At 37.4% G+C, this 20,942-nt stretch overlaps 3 protein-coding genes across 3 annotated transcripts; 2 read left to right on the top strand and 1 right to left on the bottom strand.

Annotated features, from left to right (window-relative positions):
- Positions 1–1,022: 1,022 nt before the first annotated feature.
- On the top strand, positions 1,023–9,090 carry LOC130562592 (chitin synthase chs-1-like). Its single transcript, XM_057347688.1, has 19 exons — positions 1,023–1,761; positions 3,106–3,247; positions 3,358–3,537; positions 3,659–4,674; positions 4,757–4,846; positions 4,932–5,090; positions 5,176–5,350; positions 5,437–5,538; positions 5,671–5,812; positions 5,947–6,147; positions 6,232–6,516; positions 6,713–6,892; positions 6,976–7,366; positions 7,522–7,553; positions 7,634–7,698; positions 7,782–7,892; positions 8,001–8,218; positions 8,381–8,468; positions 8,549–9,090. The coding sequence occupies exons 4-19, from the start codon at positions 4,211–4,213 to the stop codon at positions 8,663–8,665; spliced, it is 2,820 nt and encodes a 939-aa protein (XP_057203671.1). The 5' UTR covers positions 1,023–1,761; positions 3,106–3,247; positions 3,358–3,537; positions 3,659–4,210; the 3' UTR covers positions 8,666–9,090.
- Positions 9,091–9,204: 114 nt separating this feature from the next.
- c1qtnf13 (C1q and TNF related 13) lies at positions 9,205–12,803 on the bottom strand. Its single transcript, XM_057347689.1, has 3 exons — positions 12,682–12,803; positions 12,259–12,381; positions 9,205–11,192 (listed from the first exon to the last, which is right to left on the bottom strand). The coding sequence occupies exons 2-3, from the start codon at positions 12,284–12,286 to the stop codon at positions 10,123–10,125; spliced, it is 1,098 nt and encodes a 365-aa protein (XP_057203672.1). The 5' UTR covers positions 12,287–12,381; positions 12,682–12,803; the 3' UTR covers positions 9,205–10,122.
- Positions 12,726–20,870, top strand: ube2na (ubiquitin-conjugating enzyme E2Na). Its single transcript, XM_057347690.1, has 4 exons — positions 12,726–12,858; positions 17,255–17,501; positions 18,043–18,183; positions 19,598–20,870. Exons 1-4 carry the CDS (start codon positions 12,829–12,831, stop codon positions 19,642–19,644), a joined length of 465 nt encoding a protein of 154 aa, XP_057203673.1. The 5' UTR covers positions 12,726–12,828; the 3' UTR covers positions 19,645–20,870.
- The last annotated feature ends 72 nt before the right edge of the window (positions 20,871–20,942 follow it).

Genomic DNA, 20,942 nt, shown 5'->3' with positions numbered 1-20,942 from the left:
CTGTGAGGGGCCTCCGAAATAAATTTAGCTTAGGGCCTCCAAATGTTTAGAATCGGCCCTGGAGGCGCTGTGGCAGGCCGATGCTAAGAAGAAACAGGTTTGTTTTAACACTCTCAATGGACTTACCGCAGTAATTGTTGTTAGCGATTTTGCTGTGTATACTATCCACTGACAAATATATTTACAGTAGGAAACTTACAATATATCTTTATGGAACATGATCTTTACTTAATATTTTGGCATAAAAGAAAAATCGATCATTTTGACCCATACAGTGTTTTGTTGGCTTTTGCCACAAATATTCTTGTGCTAATGTTACCTGAGATTTGTGGTCCAGTGTCACATATGACATGACGAGCCCCACACATGACGGGCTAAATACATGTTTTGACGACCTTCGCATTCTTGTGCGCCTGGAAGAGGAGTGAACGGCCGCCACAACAGACATCTATAGATGCTTCCGCCTTCTTATTGCAGGCATGTCTTCCCGCACGTTCTAAGATAATGAGGTACCCACTAATATATCAACCTACAATGGCAGTATGACAGCTTATAATTGTACTATGTAATGTTTTTCTTGTGCAGTTTTCCCACAACAAACGCAAAATGTAATAATTACCTCCATTATTATAGAGGAGAGAAATCCTGACCTTGAACCAGCTTTCTTCATGTGACGTTATTTGTTGCTGGCATGCGTGCAATTGACAAGCGACCAGCCTCATCAAATCAAATCCAGACTGGTGAAAATAAATTAACCAACTCTTGAACATCTCAAGTTAACTTTATTTTTTAGCGCTTTTTCATTTGAATTGTAGCTGTACAAGTATGTTAAAAGCACATGTTAAATATATATAGAATAAATAAAGATTGATGTATATAACCTTAAGAGTTATGAAATAGAGAAAGTAAGGAAAATCAAATACATTTACACATACACGTATCTATACACACAAGTAGCCTACATAGGCATTGTTTATTACTTACATAACACAACAATGGTTTTATTGCACATCTTACAAAAGATGAGTTACATAGCTTTAAAACTCCTTTTCAACTGAATTTGGCTCTGCCTATTTCCAAATACTTCATCAGCACATGTGTTCTGACGTACAACAAACCATGTGATGATTTATAATTACTAATGTGACGTGTCATCAAATTGCGTATTAAAACAACAACAATAATAATAATAGGACTGAATGGGTGTGAGAAATCTTTCTACATTTTTCTAAGCATAAAATCTGTGAGCTAAAAAGAACGGGGGTCATATTTTTCAAAAGTACAGTGATAACTTCTAGTTTGTGTACGAATCAAATGAAACAAATGAATAAATGATTCAAACGAATTTTCTAGACACCACGCTAAATGTGAGCCGAAGATGAGTCAGGCACACAGAATAAAACACGCAGTGTCACAGCTAATTCAGCAGTAATAGTATTACTGTACAATTAGTAGACTTAGAAAAATTATGTTTGCTTATTTGTAAGACGCTGTCTGTTTTATTTTATAATCTGACAAATAAATAAAAGTAAATATAAGGGAATGAAAGTTGTGTTTTAACATTTTTTATTAAGAAAATCTGGTTTGAGTTGGTTCATCAAAGACCATTTACCCTTTAGGGGCTGAGACTATAGGCAGACATCTATCACGTGATTAAGAACTACAGATGTTGATCCTCGAGTTTCTACAGTCAGTCTTCTCTGCTGATGTTTAAGGGAACGTTGGCATCACCATGGAAAAGCATGACAATAACGAATCCAGGTAATTAACCAAAACTCTCCTGCTTTAAAACTTTTATAGCCTGAACGACACTTTTGTCTTGTTTGGTAATATTAATACATTTCAAACCAGAGGGCTACAATTATTTAAAACTTTTGATAAGTATGATCATAAACATTTGAATATATCGCAAACATGCATTAACTATTTGAGATAACCTCGTATTAAAAAAAATCTAAAATCATGTTTTTTATTATGTTATCATGTTTTTAATGTGTTTTATTGTATTAGTTAGCTGTATTTTTGAAGTTATTGTGGCTTAAATCAAAACAAACCAACTGCAGTTTGATTGATATTAATTGGAATACATTTTTGAACTATTTTAAAAACGGAGATCTCAACCTCTTCATTTGTACACTAATCTAATATACTTTATATTTGCAAATCCAGATATTTTTTTCTTTTTATCCTATATTTTATTCTATTTTGTTTGAATCATTTTCATTATTTCACTATTTGCCTCCTGTTACTTATACTTTATTTAATAGTTGACACCCAGTGCTGGGAGGGGGGTTTTAACCCCTGTTTTTTGTAGAACTTGAAGTGATCGTAACAATACTGTTTAAGAATAACAGATTACATCATAACAAATACTATTTGCTTTTACAAACAATTGACGAAAATGTATATACAAATATCGCTCATGTTCATGTCATTTCGGAGTATCCTACACCTTCTGTCCCGTTAAAAGAAAAAGACCAAACGCTCCTTGTAATAAACGCATAGCTGGTGTTGTTACAAACGCCGGTGCGCGTTATTTGTGTTGTTCCCGGTGCCTTGTGTTGTTGTTTGTGTTGTTCCCTGTCTTATAATGTACTGTTGAGCAAAAACATAAACCGCGGGTACGCCATTTGATATGATCGTCAAGAAATGTAAGAAACAGTTTTACAATTTCATAACATTATATTTTACAAGTTGTAGCCACTCACTTCTGAAGCGCGTCCCAGCACCGCGGGAAACTTTGTCCGATAGGGCAACTGTTTCCCGTGCAGTCCGTTCCTCCCCACTTTTCTTCTTTTTTTTCTGGCGGCTCGCACCATCCTCCCCACTGTCTTTCTCTCTCGGCTATTATCCGTCATCATATTTTTTTCTTGTAGACATGTTTTGCTGATTTAGTCGTTTTACTGTGTGTGTAGACCTACTGCATATATGTCTGGGGTTAATAAAACATAACAGATTTGCACATTATTCAAAGTCAGATTTCTTAAAGTTTTAAAAGTGCAATAGAGGGAAACAAAATGTGCTGTTAAGTCAGCAATAGGTTAATCAACTTTTGTTCTCTCGAATTTATTTTACAATCTTTTCACTATTTATCTGTTTATTTAGCAAACAACAAACATGGGACACGTGCAGAAAAGTCCCAAGCGTTCAAGTTGAGCAGAAGCCAAAACCAGCTGCCCGGTGTTTGAAATGGTTCACGTGTATCATTGTTACCATACTTGTATTTGCTCTTGCACTGCTTAGTAAAGTAAGCTCCTTTATTTAATCTGACCTATTTTATTTTATGAAGTATAAGATTTTCCTTCTCTGATAAATATTACATCAGTTAGACTTGTTTTGTTGTTTTTGATTTAACAGACATCATTTCTGCTTTTGATAACTTTTGGGAACAAAAATACCACATTTGTAGAGCACAATGTGACAGCGCTACTAGGCACTGGCTTTGTTTTGGTCGCACCAAATGTTCTACTTCTGATCAAAAGTATGTGGAAAATCCTGTTCAAGAGTACAGCCATACCTCCTAAAAGGGTTTTGTTGGTAAGCACATGTGTATAATATTTGATCCTGTTGTTCATTAAAACTTTTACAGACTTTACAGAATTTTCCCAATAGCCTAACTTTATCAATGAGGGTGTTTTCATGTCCTGTTTTTTTCTAGGTACTTGGTATAGAGTTCCTGGTAGCATTCGGAGCTGCAGTCCTTACAATCGTAGCCATGCCACATTTTGACATTGTCAGTAATGTGATGATTCTGAACAGTGTGAGTATCCTGTCTGCCGTGTTCCAAGTGGTCGCTCAGTGCTTTAACGGAGATATGAAACGCTTTATAATAATACCTGTGTGCTCCATTGTCCTGATCATCCTGGGCTACATCCTCTTTGCAATCAGTTATTTGATATTAGATGTAAGTTCTCCTTAGGTAAAAATATCAGTCGGACTTGCTTTTGTGGGAACCATCTTTGTTTCTCTGAACTGGTGGGAGAACTTCAGCTCACTCTTTAGGATCAAGTTTCTAGGGGACATTTCTCGAGACATAGAGAAGTCCCGTAACGTGGTCGACATCTTCTCCAGTCTGATCAGAATTCTGGTTACTGCGGCTGTGCTTGGAGCTTATGTCCCTTTGTCAGGCCAGGACTGGAAGTCATCACTGTTTTTGTTCCAAACACCCACAGTTGGTTTGCTGGTGGCTTCCCAGATTGTGTCCTCTGCTATGTGCCACTGGTTTGTGGTTGTGGCCTGCAAGATGCATTTTCTGCGCCGCAGCTTTGTTATGCCCATGTACCTGCTGTCATTCGTCGTATTGATCGTGTTTTTGGTTCCAGTTCAATTTATGCCCTTGCAGTCTAAACCGAATTCCACCTATTGTGAGAATATTCAGCAGAATTCTAATGACAAATGGGTGGACATGATGATAAAGGACGTTGTAAGAACTGTGTGTACCAGAGACATTGTGGTGAACATGAGGAAAGAAGGACTGGTGTTTATGGCCATCTCAGCTCTGAGCTTGTGGCTTGGACTCATTCTAAGTACAATTTATGTCTGGTACCTGAAGATCCAACGAATTGAAAGGACCAAAGATTTGTTTGTGCGGCGCATGTATGAAGGGGCTTTTCTGGAACAATCCATGTTGCTGAACACCCGTTTTGAGGTCAAAAAGAAAAACAAAGAGAAACCGTAAGTGTTCTTCCTTCCTAAACCACCAAAAATATGTTTATTTAAAATGGGTTACTTAATAAATGTTTGTTTTTCTCCTCAGACTACAGGAAACCATCAGAGTGTTTCTGTGTGGAACAATGTGGCATGAGAACTATGATGAAATGATGAGTATAATCATCTCTATATTCAGGTAAACACAACGTTTGAGTTCAGTCAACTTTTTCAGATGCACATAAATTCAGCTACATTAATAATATTATTTGCTTTGCTAATAGGCTAGACAAATACAAACCAAAGACTGAAAAGAAAAGCGATGTGGAGTTTGAGTTCCACATACATTTTGATGATGCTTTTAAGGATGTCAATCATGGAAGAGAGCGTCACGCAAATGAATATGCTGAAACCCTTGCGGACGTAGTAAAAGAAGTTTACACGTAAGAACTGGACTATAGTCTAATGTGTTTACTGGGAGTGTGAACAAAACAATACCTCTAATTGTTGTTTCTATGCATCCATTAGCATTTTCAGAGATTTCGAGCCGTGTATGTTTAAGACAAAGGAGCCCCTCCCTGAACAGAAGATCATAAACACTCCATATGGCGGTCGGCTGGAATACACTCTCCCTAAAGGCAACGTGTTGACCATTCACCTCAAAGACAAGAAAAAAATCCGTCACAAAAAAAGATGGTCTCAGGTACTATTTATTACAGCGAAAACAGCTATGAACAATATGCTTTCTATTATTAAAAAAAGAATTTCATCAATCTTATTTATTGACAGATCATGTATCTTTACTACATTCTTGGCTGGAGACTTAACGGAAAATACTACAAAATGTTTGAGGAAGGTGCGGAAAAGAATCTCCTAGAGAATACTTTTAAGGTAAGTCGACTTAGATGATTGTTAACATCACTATACAACAATTTTCATCTTGCTCCTGGAGACTCTCAGGAGTAGGACATGACGCTCCTTCACTATCGGCCAGTATTGATCATGTTTGACTGTGTTTTTCAGAAAGAGAAAGAGAACACATACATTCTGGCTGTGGATGGTGATACTGACTTTCAGCCATCTGCAGTGATGCTATTGATCGACAGACTTAAACTCTACCCAGAGGTTGGTGCTGCCTGTGGCAGGATTCACCCAACAGGTCCAGGTGGGATAAAATAAACAAAACGTTGTCTTATAATTCATGTTTAGACACATTTTATATCCACTGAGTTACTGTTTATCTATAGATAGTACAACTGTATAAATCAATTTTGAAAAATGTTCTTATCTCTAATAAAGGTCCCATGGTGTGGTATCAGAAGTTTGAATACGCGGTAGGCCACTGGCTTCAAAAGTCTGCCGAGCACGTGCTTGGTTGTGTCCTGTGCAGTCCCGGATGTTTCAGTCTTTTCAGAGGCTCCGCGCTCATGGACGACAACGTTATGAAGACATACTCAACCAAAGCCAGTGAGGCCAGTCACTATGTCCAGTATGATCAAGGTAACCTAGCTGTAGCGAACCACTGACAGAAGTTTTGATCCTTAAACAAATTCACCTCTAACTCAATCTGTGTTGTGATGTCAGGTGAGGACCGCTGGTTGTGCACTTTACTGCTGCAGCAGGGATGGAGGGTGGAGTACTGCGCGGCCTCTGATGCCTACACGAACGCTCCGCAGGATTTTAAAGAATTCTACAATCAGCGCAGACGCTGGGGACCTTCAACCATGGCCAACACCATCGACCTCTTGGGTTCAGGAAGTCTGACTTCTGAGAAAAACAGCTCCATTTCCAAACTGTTCATTTTGTACCAGGTTCTTAGCACAGGAGCGTCCATCTTGGGCCCTGCTACTGTCTGTCTGATGATATCTGGTGAGTTGAGGATATTTGTGGATTTATCTTTGCTACTAATTAATGCTTATTAAAAAATAATACTTTCAGTAAACAACAATATTTATATACCTTTGTTTAGTGTGCTTGGTAGTGTTTTGTGAGAACGATATTCACACAGTAAATGACAACAATCTTGTGTATTATTTATTATTGACCGCTTTGTTTTATATTACAGGAAGTTTTATGTTCATCTTCGGGACACCTGGAAATTGGGCTCTTCTATTGGCTGTAGTGCCCCCTGCTGTCTACATGATACTGTGTTTCAAACTAAAACCTGACACACAGATTTCTATCGCAGCAGTCATGAGCGTTTTCTACGCATTTCTCATGGCAGGAACGATTCTCTCAATCATAGGTAACTATGTTTTAATCTTAAACTTCCAGGTAAAGGAACAGGCTTTTTTGATAGAAATCTTTTTCTTCCGTTAACCCTCACAGGTGATTTGATTAGGAATAACACTTTCATGACCCCGAGTGGCCTGTTTCTCATTGGCATGGTGGTGTTGTATTTCATCACGGCTGCTCTGCACCCTCAGGAGTTCTCACTGGTCATCTATGGACTTTTATACTTCCTCTGCATTCCTAGTGGCTATCTGCTGTTAGCTATTTACTCCATGGTCAACCTGAACATTGTCACTTGGGGTACACGTGAAAGCAGTGGGCAAACTAAGACTTCAGCTGTCAAAGCCATCAAGAAGCAGGTCATGCAGGCCGCATGTTGTAAATGTCCATGCTTGACATCTTATGAAGTTATGAAGGAGGACGCAGCAGCTGAAACCATAACAATGACTGAAACGCCACAAGTTGAAGTTCCTATAGGCATAGAAAGGTAAAAACATCAACAGATTATGGTCATACTATTTCATGGCACTTTCTGTCTTTTCTGTTTTTTAATTAAGGTTAAATAATATCTTGGTTATTTCATTAAAGATTTATATTAATATACTTGGACTGATAGTAAAATTGTTTATTCTTACTCTCTAGTTCAGAGGAGTACTCACAAGGTCCATATCAAAGTAAGTACTGCGTGCCGTCCATACTCATATTTTTCTTTTAAGAGGAATGAGTAGTGAACTCTTATGTTTAATTTCGCTAGGTTGGATTGAACGTCTGCAGGAGAAACCTTACAGTTTTCCACTGTCTGAGACTACACTCACGATGGTAAGAATAATCCTTGAAAACATAATTTTAATGTTCTTCCTGTTGATTGATTGTAATAGCTGTGATTTGTCTTCTTGTGATAGGAAGAAACAGAGTTCTGGACAGATCTGCAGGCTAGATATCTAGAGCCACTTAAAGAAAATAAAGAACAACAGGAAAAAGTTGCGAACGATCTGATAGAACTTAGAAATAAGGTGAGCGTGTGCAAACATGACTTTGAGTGGTTTTAAATGTGGTGACAGGAAGCTTATGAAAATTGTCAAAACTGTGGCAATAAGATCCTTCATTCTTTTTCCATACAGGTGACATTTGCATATTTCTTCTGCAATGCGCTTTGGTTAGTGGCAACTTTCGTCCTTCAAGCTATTGGTGACACAGTGTCCATAAAGATCCCAAAGCTTTATCCCAATGGGACTCAGTCCGCGACAGAAATGTTTTCGCTTGATCCCATTGCGCTGATGTTTCTACTGGGCTTTGCTACATTGCTAATACTGCAGTTTTTTGCAATGATATACCACAGGTAACAAAACATGCCACAAAATGGGTTAATCATATTTTAGCATATTTATAAACAAGCCTATAATTTTATAATAAATAATTAAAAATAACATATTGTTTAATTACATGTTGGTAAATATTGTCAGTGACTAGTTAGATAAGCTCTTGTGATGTTTTATTTCAGAATCTATACATTGATCCATTTTGTGGCATATGTGGATACAGACACCAAAGATTACACGAAACGCACCAAAGCTAATAAAAAATTTCAGGTCAGTTAATGGATCATTTTCTGAAGATTGTATGGCATTAGTAACACACTGTGAAAATAACCATATATAAATCTGAATAGGCTTCACGCGTCTCAAGTGAGTCAAGTGAACCACAGAACCATGATGACCATGATGACCATGATGACCAAGATTACCAAAATTACCAAGATTACCAAGCTGAAAACATGGGGGAATGATTAATGCCATCTCACATCGAGCCTTTAAATGTGTTTCCTCAAGTACCTTCCCTTCTTTACAATTACTAGAGCACAAGTTTGCACTGTGAGTTTAAAATACATATGATGTTATTAGAAATATGAAGTGAATACCCTTGCCATGTTTTATTTATTTTGCTATCGAATGTATTACATTTATTTTATAATATACATAATTGCTTTGTTAATATTATTATGTAGTGTTCTATTTATTATTCTGTTTACTCTATAGTAGTGTTTTTTTGTATTGCTATGCCTTGCTTTGCTATTTAAATGTTTTGGCAATGTTGAAAATGTTAATAATCACGGCACAGAATCTATCTTTACTGTGAGGTTGATTCCTCATCAAGATTGATCTGACAGTATGATGTGACGCTGTTAAACCAGTAAACAATTAAATAAATCCAGTTCAGTTTCTGGTTCAATCCAACATTCATACAAATCAAATGGGTAACTTAACACTTTGACATAAGGAATAAAAGATAGCAAAATAAAATTAGGAATGTGTATTTTAGCATTGTATTTTAATAAATAATACGCTACAACTACAGTTAATTATGAAGGCCAATTTGATAATGTGATAGGAACATAGGTTGAAACGTGGTATACTAATGCTAATTTTTTCTTCTAGCCATATTAGACAAACTCAGATTAATTCTGGAACAGCATTTTGTCAATAACAACATAAAAGTATCAAACAATCACACTAATATAACCTGCCTATTAATTATAGGCTACAGGAAATTGTAACTATAGGTTTGTAGAATACAGTTAAGTTAGTTACCAAAAAGTGATATAAAATGCTTAACAGATCAGTGGAGATCAGTATATTATTTGGATAAGAATAAATGTAACCCTGTCTGTGAAATGGTTTAAAATGTAATTGTGAGATAAATAATAAGATAAATAATATTATATGATAGTTTTTGAGATACACTCTTCAAGTTTTTATTTATAATTAAATAGTGAAATAAGGACTTTATGGAATCTATGTTTTTTTTTACAATATTTGATTATTATTATAATATAAAAAAATACCAAAAGTTGGCTTTCTAAACATTAATTTCAATCTTTGACATGGTAATCAGTCAGTATTAAAGAGAAAGAACGTTCTTTACATTATGTAGAATGATTTGTAAATGATTTATTTTTATTTTATGTTATTACTGAAAGTTATCACTGTGCTTATTAAAGGTTATCCAAGAATGAAACAATATTCTTTACATTATAATCTTTTTTGACATACAAGTACATGTAATCAATTACACTGAATAAGTACCTGACATGAATACAGTAATGAATATTAAGTTATATATTTTACTAATGTATAAAAACACACAACATTAGCAAGAGGAATGCAACCATTGACACTTTTAGTACAAAAACAAAGGGTTAAAAAACACACATTAATCATTTAGCGCTACAGCTGGCTCAGGGTCTCAAGAGAAATTTCGGTCTAATGATTCACTATCAGGGTAGACGAGAAAACCAGAGAAGGTTGTGTAGCGTCCCTGGTTGCTGTAAACGGCATAGCCCTCATCCTGTTGACTGTACAGCCAGACGGTTTCTCCTCTCCTCAGTGGCAACAGTAGACTCTGACTTTGCATCTCTCTCCTCCGAGACGTGTCTTCATCGAACACCATGGCCTTCACTTCTCTTCCTGTCATCAGTTTCACCGACACTGCCCGGCGAGGGTGCTTTCCCACTGTGAACGCGAAGTAATACGCACCTGGAAAGTGGCAGGTGAAACGTCCTGATGTTTTGTTAAAATGGCCACCTATGTTCACGTACTCCACGTCAAATGTGAGAGCTTCTCTCTCCCGACGGCCTTTGCTTTTCCCCAGTGCAGATGATGTCCTCGCGACAGAAAAGGCAGAGCGTGGTTCCTCATGGGCTCCTCTTCTTCTCCAGTTATATTGAGGGTCTACAGGGGGAGGACAACCTGGAAGATGGAGCCCTGGAGGAGACAGGTGGTTATTGAGATACCCAACAGAGGATGTGGATTCTGGGTAGACCAGATAACCGCTAAACGTGATGTACGGTCCGACGTTGCTGTAGATGGCATAGTTGGGGCTCTCCTGAAGCAGCAGGTAAACCGTGTCTATGAGCTTCAGACTGATCAGGACACTTTGACTGTGCACTTTGCGGCCCTGGTTCCTGTATCCGTCGTACGCCATGGCCTGCACCTCCAAACCGTTCTTCACCAACATGACCGACAGCATCTTTTCTGGAAACTTTTCAACTGTAAATGAGAAGTAGTATGCGCCCGGAAAGCGGCAACGGAGACGACCTGTATCTGGGTTGAAGTCATCACCAATGTTGACAAGGAGCCGGTCAAAGGTCACGGTTCGGTGAGTGCCACCCAGCGCACTGCTGCTACGTGTGGCAGAGAAGGCCGAGCGTGGGCTTGATATCATCGGACCAATGTGAAGGGGAGTGACACAGCCCAGATAAATGAGAAGAGTCAGGAAAGACTCAGTTCTGCATGGTCTCCATACCATCACACCCGCTGTAGAAAAAAACGAATATGTTATTTTGCACAATTTATCTTGTGTTTAGTGCCATGAATCATCTAATTTAACAAATGTATTACGGTTGCTATCGATGATCATCATATTATCACTCTTTTTTGAATCAGTCACTGAAGTTTACAAAATACTTTAAAGTAATGTGTATTGAACTGTAGGGAAGTTAGGTTTAGCACTGTCAGAACATATTCTGCCTTTCATATCAGGTGCTTAGTGGAAGCATGAGTCCCTCTAATTCAGCTGGCATTGTCTGTTCACAGTGTGCACTGGAAAAAGGCAATAGATTAGACATTGGTTCATCTGCTCCTATGTGCTGGAACAAAGGCATATGTCAAAGGTGCAGATCCATGGGAGAGTTTATGGTCATATAAAGACCCCATCAGTTAATCAGACGAAGAGCTCACTGAGGACTATGATACGCATTAGAGACATAATAAAAGAAGTGTCAATTAGTTAAGGGTCATTGGTCATTTTTCTTGTCTTTTAACCTCCAATTGACAAACAAGAAAGATTTTCAGCATGTTAATTACCATGCAATGTTTCTTCTAGCTTTTGTATAGTGGTTAAAATTATTTAATTTTGTATGTTTTTTTTTTATTTCTTAATGTGTCAATGTGTAGTGTAATGTATTATATTTCCCAATTTTATTAATGTTATACACAAAATGACGTTTTGTCAAAATAACATGATACTATGGTATTTTTACTACATGCCTTATATACTTATATATATTGTTTCTGTCTGTTTATTTAAGCTTCCATCCCCATTTCTGAGTTTAACAGAGAACTCATAAAGAAAAATGTGTAAATAAATAGTAAAAAAGACACTAAACATCAGATTCAGATTCAGCAATGGTTTTATACAAACTATCTATCTACAGTATATTCTTTCAAACAATATGTTGATTTAAACAATAATTATAACGAGTTATGATATAAAAAATAATACATACAAACATAAAGAAAGTTCATATTTTATAAGTTATGCCTTTACCACAACCTCTGATGTGTGATTAAAAAAAATAGTGTCTTCCAGCACAAAACATACCTGGTCTATGTATCTGGAGAATCTTCATATCTGTGATGTTGAGCTCTTTCTGTCCACTTAAGCTTTTGAAAGGCTCGTTTTAGACCTCTGTGAAGCTGTTCTAATGTTATTTCTGTGTGGCATCTACTCTCACCAAAAGACAGTGCCTCATATTCAAATGAAAGAGGTATTGGGGGGGGGGAGAGAGAGAGAGAGAGAGAGAGAGAGAGAGAGAGAGAGAGAGAGAGAGAATTTCCACACAGTTTGTGGTTTTATTTTATTTCTACAATTCCCATAAGCAAGCAATCCCCATTTAGTAAAAGCATACCGACTGAGAACAAAAACTGCAATTACAACTTCACATAAAACACTTTATGAATGTATGATTTTTTTGGATGTGTAGTTTGCCTATGAAGCCTTCCATGACTACAAAACTACATGTACCATATCGTATTGTTTCCGCGTGCGTCTGGAGGTCAGGCCGCACTGACGCAAGGCGCCGGAAGGCGTGCGTGCACTGCGTCTCCGCCGTCTCTGCAAACGAAGTGAGAGGCACCGAGAGTCAAAGCTAAAAACCGCATTCGAGACAAGATGGCAGGGTTGCCCCGCAGGATCATAAAGGTAAACGTGAAGTGAGACACATTGCACATGATTAGTATCTGTTTTTTTATTATAATACCACGCAGTCTTTACATATCATTGAAATGATCGTGCAAAGAAAGACGACAGCTGGCAAAGCCTTGTGCGTCTGTGCACTGTTTGTTAGCCACTTCCGTTTCGGTACATTCGCTCGGATCCCGAATATGGGTGGGTTAAAAATACATCCACTGCTGGGCGAAAGATGGCGGAGGGCCTATTACTTATTAATTGCCGTTTAAGACCCTAAAATCAAAGTGACAAAAGCCCATCGTCCTGAAACGCTAACTCAAGTTAAATGGCTAAGGTGGCACGAGCGCTCGCGGTCATTCATTGAGCCCGAGCTGTTTTGTGCGAGCTAACCCTGCCAGATACTGCTAGCTAACTACCCACCAGCCGTGAAACAAAGCAAAAATTGGCCAACACAATTTACTTTTAACCGATTTCATATACCGGCTATAATACACGCAATTTCAACGCGTTAAATGATGATACGGCCGATACGGACACGATTTTGAACAAAATAAATCGTGTCGCTCGCTTCCTGTATGCTAGGGAAGACGTTTGCGGTTCTGCTGCTAAACGAGCTAATGACGGCAGGCCCCAAACAGCAGAAATGTCAAATACTGTGAACCCAATCTGCTAAAGAACACGCCTGTTTCACGTTACTATTAATTTCTCAATGACATTTGGTAAATTAGCCAGATTTATGAAGAAAGAAACGAGACGCATCTTCCTGATAAATCACTTCTTGAACGCATATCTTTCAGGATATTAAAAAAAATACGTTAAGACATTAAGGGGCGGTTTCCCAGACAATGATTAGCTTAAACCAGGACTAGGCCTTTGTTAAATTAGGATAATTAAGTTGTTTTAAAAAACATACTTTACAAAAAAGATATTACTGTGTGCATCTTGAGACAAAACAATCACAGTGATATATTTTAAGATATGTCAGTGCAAGTTGTTTTCGATCAAGGCATCTCACATTTAAGTTAGTCTGAGACTAGGCTTAAACCCTGTCTGGGAAACCGCCCCTATGTCTTTTCGCTCGTTTTTTAAAGCTATAGCTATTTCTGTAGTCGTAGCAGACCTGTCAGTGTGGACAAGAACTACAACTAAACAAAACAATCCCAGACAGACTATCAAAACATTTAAGCCTATGCCATCGAACAGTTTTAATCAATGTATCAGTCCCCCTCTTCTGTGGTTCAGAGTACAGTATTCTTTTAATTGCAACTGCAAACACAAACACCCAGAACAGACATTGAGGGTTGTGAGGCATTGGGTTTGAGTGTGAATAGTGGTAGGGCTGGGAACGCGTTTTTGATCGCTGGTCCCTCAAAAGAGTCCATGACAGGCAGTCCGTCTCTCTGTCTGCGTTTTCTTTGCATGTTTTTCTCTGTGGGTTGTCTGAAACATGTGAGGAATGTATTTCTGAGTACAATATGTAGGCTAAAATGAGAGCTCTGCAGTTAAAAAAACAGTACAGGCTTTGATGTGTCCATTTGTGGTGATTCCTTTGGGAAAGCAATAGATAGGCCTGTCACTAGGGCTGTCAAACGACGATTAATTGCATCCAGAATAAATACCTTTGTGTTTATATAATATGTCTGTGTACTGTGCATATTAATTTGTATTTATTAGCACAAAAACATACACATATATGTATGTATATTTAGGAAATATGTATTTGAATGTATTTATTTATATTTACCAATCATTGAAAGTATATATAAACGTTTATTAACTTTTATATTTTGCATTTTTTTTAAATATATGCATGTATGTGTGTGTGTTTATAAATACAACATTAACATGGACAATACACAGACATATATTAACCTATGTAAACACAAACTTTTATTCTACATGCGATGAATCATGATTGATCACTTATGATTAATTCTCTGCTGAATTTTTGAGATTATTAGTTGTCTGTTTTAGGGCTCTGACAATTATTATGACTAATTGTCATACAATTTTTGTGTGCTTCGTTAAATAACTGTCACATATTGTGTCACAATTAAAACAAAATTAACATGAAAACACCAAATTCCCCTTTGTCTTTCTAATGGTGCGCAATAATTGTGTTTCTCTGAAGTAATTTCTGTTTGGTCATATAACTGCAAACAGGCGATTATTTAATTATCGTGACAGCCTAAGCCACAATGTAAACTACAAAAAAAACATTTGTTGTTGTTGCACATAACAGGTATTATTAAATCTGCTTCATCAATATCAAAGGAAACTTGACCAGTAGAAAAATATATGAAAAGTCTGTTTATCTGTTTATTTGGTTCACGTTCATACTTGCATGTAGGGCTGCAGCTATCGATTATTTTAGTAATCGAGTATTCTACTGATTTTTCCATCGATTAATCGGGTATTCGGATAATAAGTACGTTTTCTTTATTAAAGAGCAATACTAAATATACAAGAGAAAATAAGACAGGTCTCTTAAAATGAACAACTAATTTGTTTCCTTTTTAGAAAAATTATCATATTTATTGCTGAAATTGCATACATTAATATCTGTGAAAACTAAACCCATTTAGTACATTCCATTGCCATATTACATTCAAAATGCAATATAGGCCTAATACAAATGTATACATATGAAACATTAATAAAAATAGAAAGAATAATTTCAAAGCTAAACAACTAACTTCAGCTTATGCTTGATGCATTTAGTTTATCTAAATTAGTTTTAGTTTCTTTTTTTAATATTAAATAGTAATATATTTGTCCACATAAAAATACTGAGTTACCCGGACTTTTATTTTGGCAGGTCGTCGGAAGACGCTTATTTTTTAGTGTTAGCTTCACTCAGTAAAATTTTCTGAATAAACTCTCAGAGCAACTCTGGAGATGAAGTTCATGTCCTCATAAAGCGCAGACGCAGACAAATTCACGAGCATCATGCGTGTAGCACTTTAAACTGTGCAGTTCATTCACGCAGAACAGCCAGATGACATGTGTAAATAACATGATTCGGCGTCCACAAGTCCGCATCTAGTTTGATGGACTCAATGCAGCCGGAAAACAAGTTTCACTCGCAAAATAGACTAAAACCAAGTAAAATAGCAGTTCACCATTTCAATAAGTTATCACTTATTTATCAGCATGAGAAATAAGTGTGAACAGATTAAAATGCGTGTGTCTCACGGTGAATGCGGGAGACTTGAGAACCCCGTAACATGAATAGAGTTTAGCGGGCTGTGCGTCAGTAATAACGGTCCGTGGGGAAACGCAGTGCTCCGTGTGTACTGTAGTTGAATGGATTAAACGAGGGCCTCGATGATTTTTTGTATTCGAATAACTCGAGTTACTCGAGGAATCGTTTCAGCCCTACTTGCATGTTAAATGGAGGTAAAGTGGTTTCATAACAATATGAGTTAAAGGCAGACTAGATCATTTGGAAAATACTAAGGTTTGCCTGCTAGCAGTGCAATCATACAATTCCTTCCTCTCGTGAATCACCATCCAAAGCCACGCCTCCTTGTTTTCTGCAATATGCTGTGATTGTCGCCAACTTGCAACCGAGCTGTCAAAATACACTAGTGGGTAAGTCGTCAGTGGGCGGGGTCACAAGGACCAAAACAAAAACATTCTGGCACATTTCAGAGTGGAATAACTGGCTATAGCTTTGTTTTTTGGACAAACCAATATATGAATTTAGCACGTTTCCTAAATGCTTATGGACATATTAAGGTATTGTTTTGATTTAACAGTAAAATTATTACATGCTGCTCCTTTAATATGGGATGTTATGTGCGATGTAATTGCTCTGTCAGTTTTTTTGGTCTCATATGGCAAGTAGGCAGTCTTTCAGGGCTTGTGTATATTATGGCAGTTCTCAGATGAACAGTGTTTCCAGACTAAGGCTTTCCACAGGTGATATCAGATTGTCAGTCTTGTTAGTCATATGGGTGTGTGTTTCCAAAGAGTTTAAGGTTCAGCATTGTGCCTTACTTGAGTGGTGGATTTAATGTTAATGGCTGGCAGGTTAACAATCGTGTATTATATTAAACACTGAGGTTCTCTCTGAGTAATGCAAAGTCTAATGTCAGGCAAAATGTCTGTGAGCACTACGAGTATAGACTGTGCGATCAAACACATTAGATTTTGCCCCTTGAAAGGTAAGGTTTTATCTAATAAAAAATCTGTAAGCAAAATTATAAAACAGCTAGCCTAGTTCCAGTCCTTGATTCTGATTGGTCAACAGCTGTGCTTTATTCACTATATGCACAGCCTCTCGTACCTTATCGCTTACTTACATATGCCATTGGCCATTTTGGAACAAAAAATAAAAATGACATGTTGGATTTTTCAGCTGCATCCTGTTCCAGGCTGATTGATCTTTTTTCCATGTGTGTAGGAAACACAGCGCTTGTTGGCAGAACCAGTGCCTGGTATAAAAGCAGAGCCGGATGAAGGGAACGCTCGCTACTTCCACGTGGTCATCGCCGGACCTCAAGACTCCCCGTTTGAGGGTGGAACATTTAAACTTGAACTATTTCTTCCTGAAGAATATCCCATGGCAGCTCCGAAAGTACGATTCATGACCAAAATATATCACCCCAATGTAGACAAGCTGGGAAGAATATGTCTAGATATTTTGAAAGGTGAGAGATGATTATATTCTATCTTGAAAATCTGTAAGGTCTGTCTACGTATATAATGATTTTCCCATACAGGTTGTCTGTGTTTAACAGTCTACTTCTGTTGAAATGGAATATGCTTGTTTTTGAGACATGGGACATGTCATTAGTTTTGCAATAATTTCAGATTAAGATTTTACATAATTTGACATTTGTTTCAAGATTCAGCGAACATTTAAACAAAATAACAGACAGTTTTGTAAGCTGTAGTCTAGTTATATGTATTATTAGTACTAGAAAAATTATACATAGAGGATTTTATCACTTGTGTAATTTGGGGGGTTGGGAAATGAATAAGTGTTGGTTATCTAGACAAAGTTTGTTTTTATCTTTACCTCTGAGGAATATTAAGACGACTATTAATCACTTACAAAATTGACCCTCCCACAAGATGATGTTTCTCTGCTTTACTATGCTCTTTGACAATACGATGCTGAACTGCTTATACTTTTCTTCTAAAGCTCTTTTTCTCATCTTTTGTTTTTGATGGTGTGATTCCATGCAGATAAGTGGTCTCCGGCCTTGCAGATCCGCACAGTGCTGCTATCAATCCAGGCATTACTAAGTGCTCCCAACCCTGATGATCCTCTAGCAAATGATGTCGCAGAGCAGTGGAAGACTAATGAAGCTCAAGCCATAGAGACAGGTGAGTGATGGAGTCATACATTCACCCTCATCATTCCAAACCCATGAGACTTTGAAACTTTTGTTTTCAGGTGCCTCGTAGTTAACCGGGCGTAACGTGTCTGTCGTGTAGTTTTAGAAGACTTTGAATGTAGCACATGACTGAGTCATATGGACTACTTTCATTTGTGATTTGTTTGTTGCTTTGTTTGACCTTTATGACCCTGAATGACGAAAAAGCACTGGAATTTTGCAAAACATGTTTTGTGTTCTATGGAAGAAAGTTTAAAATGACAATCACATGACAGAATTTTTTTTTCATGGGTAATGTAGTTCTTGAAACTGCACTTCTTATACTGTACTGGTTTAAGTAGGTTAAAGGGTATCGTGAGGAGTAGGTTTGACTAGCAGTTTATCTGTTTGTTTCATTTTCATCTGTGGTTTTCCTGGTGCTTTTAAAGCGGCCGTATCTCAGACAGTTTCTGCATTTCTCATGTTAATCTTGAGTACTTACAGAATAGTATCGCACCCTTCAAATATCTGTAGAGTCTTTAGTTTGATCACATTTATAAAAGACAGATACAGCTGTACGATTATTTCCGAAAACATACGACGTGTGTGGGAGGGACATCAGTTTCACTTATCGCATGCGGTTCATGTCCGACATCTTTTATCGCTGGGACCGCCGTTCCATCTATCAGATTCAAACTAGATCCAAATCCAGCGTTATATCCACCGTTTATATAACACTGATCACCCAAATGCAGTGAACAAACAAATACAGCTGAACTTCGCGAACGTAGTGCTTTCACTCTCTCCTGCACGCAAGTGAAAGTGACTTGTGCGCATGCTCCTTCTCCCGCTGTCCTTGGTTGAAGCATGGGCGTGCCGCTTGCTTTTCCGGGAGAATTGTCCAATAAGTGACTAAGAAAAGTTGTTACGAAACGGATTGTCATTTTCGAAAAAAACTTGGGGGGAGTGTATCGAACACAGAAATACTATGCCATACGTCCAACTCGTTTTTTGACAAGTTGACCATGTCAAGCATGAGATGACAACACGTTTAACATCGTAAATAACTCCGAATGCATGAAACGCCGTTGCACGGCCGCTTTAAAGCCCTGTTGATGGAAGTACCTCAGTGAGAATCTCTTCAAGGTCTGAATCCAGTTCTTATGTGGACGTTTTGATATTGCATGTTCCACGACAATGGCTATGCAAGAAGCAATATTCACACACTTAGTTGTCAAATTAGGTGCGCAGGTACACTAAATAATTGATTTACATTTGGTTTTGAGTGTGATGTAAAACCTGGCACATTCACCTTAGAATAGTTTTTTCTCCAGCATGTGTCCAAGGACACATTCATTGTCATGTGACTTTGTTTTAAACTGAAGTAGGGATGTGTATTAATTGTGTATTTTTGTCTTTTGCAGCCCGAACATGGACCAGGCTTTACGCCGGAAACAATATCGAAGTCTAGAAATGTGTGGGGGGGTTGGGGAAGAAAAAAGTGGAATTTAAGAGTGAACACAACTCGATGTTCTGCCAAGACCAATTCATTTTTCATGTAAAGGACACAGTCTTAGGAATAAAAAAATGATAAACTAAAGCATATATTAACAAAGCAAGCAAGAGAACTGCAGGCAATTTGTGAATTTAAATGCACATTAGTACAAAAAAATGTATTTGTCCTGATTTACTGCTGTTCCGATGCATGGGCAGACGATCTCATACAGCTTTCTTTACAGTGGATGGGGAGGTAGCCACAGACTTCTGCTTTGAAGTGTGCATTAAAACTGACCGTCATTTGTATGTCCCATTGTGCTTTTTTTGGAGGGGGTAACTTTTTATATTTCTTTTAACCTTCTTTTTCATATGTTGCTGTTTGCCCATCTAGCCCATGTACACCCTTTGTTAAACTGCAGATTTTCCACTTAGCAAACGTTTAGGTTCACAAATATAGAAGAGACACACGGTTTAAACTCAACACAAGCAACAATTTGACCTAGGAAATGACCTGGAACGATCTTCCACAGTCACAGATTCTGTTACATATTTAGACCTTAATGTAGATTTACGTGTTGGACTATGGCAAGGTAGTGGTATAGAGAAGGGAGATTTTCCACAATATTTCTTTTAGTATAACATTTATGTTGTCATATCCGGTTTTAGAGTTTTGTTTTATTTATCTACCCATTGTACTAATTGCACTCTCAAAACTCCAACATTGTGTGCTCTTTTTTTCCTTCAGAGTCCATTGCATCGATTCATGTCTGTTTTTCTCTTTAGCATTTATTTTGAAACACCAAGGTTGCAGCGGGGTTGTAGACGAATGATTAATCAAAAGATTTTAGTGAAGGGGTACGGTCGGGAAAGTTTGCAAGAACATCGCAACAGATCAATTAAGGTTTTGTCTCTATTTCCATGATTGGTCTATGGTTTAAAAAAAGTCAAATTATTTGTAAATGCCTGCTTTCTAAAGAAAGGGGAAAAGATACCGCTTTTTAAAATGTGATGACAACAGTCCACACATATACTTCTGTTCTTTCTGTAAATAAAATCTGTTGATTAATAAGAAGCATTTATGTGGTGGTTTTATTATTTTTATGAAGTTTTTGTGAATGACTAACCAGTTTTGGTTGTGTTTTGTTTGCCAGCCATTCAGATTAAATTAAATAAATGCTTTCATAGGTTTAAAAAACGTAAGTCACAGTCTAATGTTTGTTTTTTACTGCATTGCTTTTTATTATCGCACGACACACATACATACAAATCATA

Source organism: Triplophysa rosa, linkage group LG12, assembly GCF_024868665.1.
Source record: "Triplophysa rosa linkage group LG12, Trosa_1v2, whole genome shotgun sequence".
Taxonomy (NCBI): Eukaryota; Metazoa; Chordata; class Actinopteri; order Cypriniformes; family Nemacheilidae; genus Triplophysa; species Triplophysa rosa.
The sequence above is the reverse complement of the archived record's forward strand: the minus strand, read 5'-3'. Positions and strand labels throughout refer to the sequence as shown.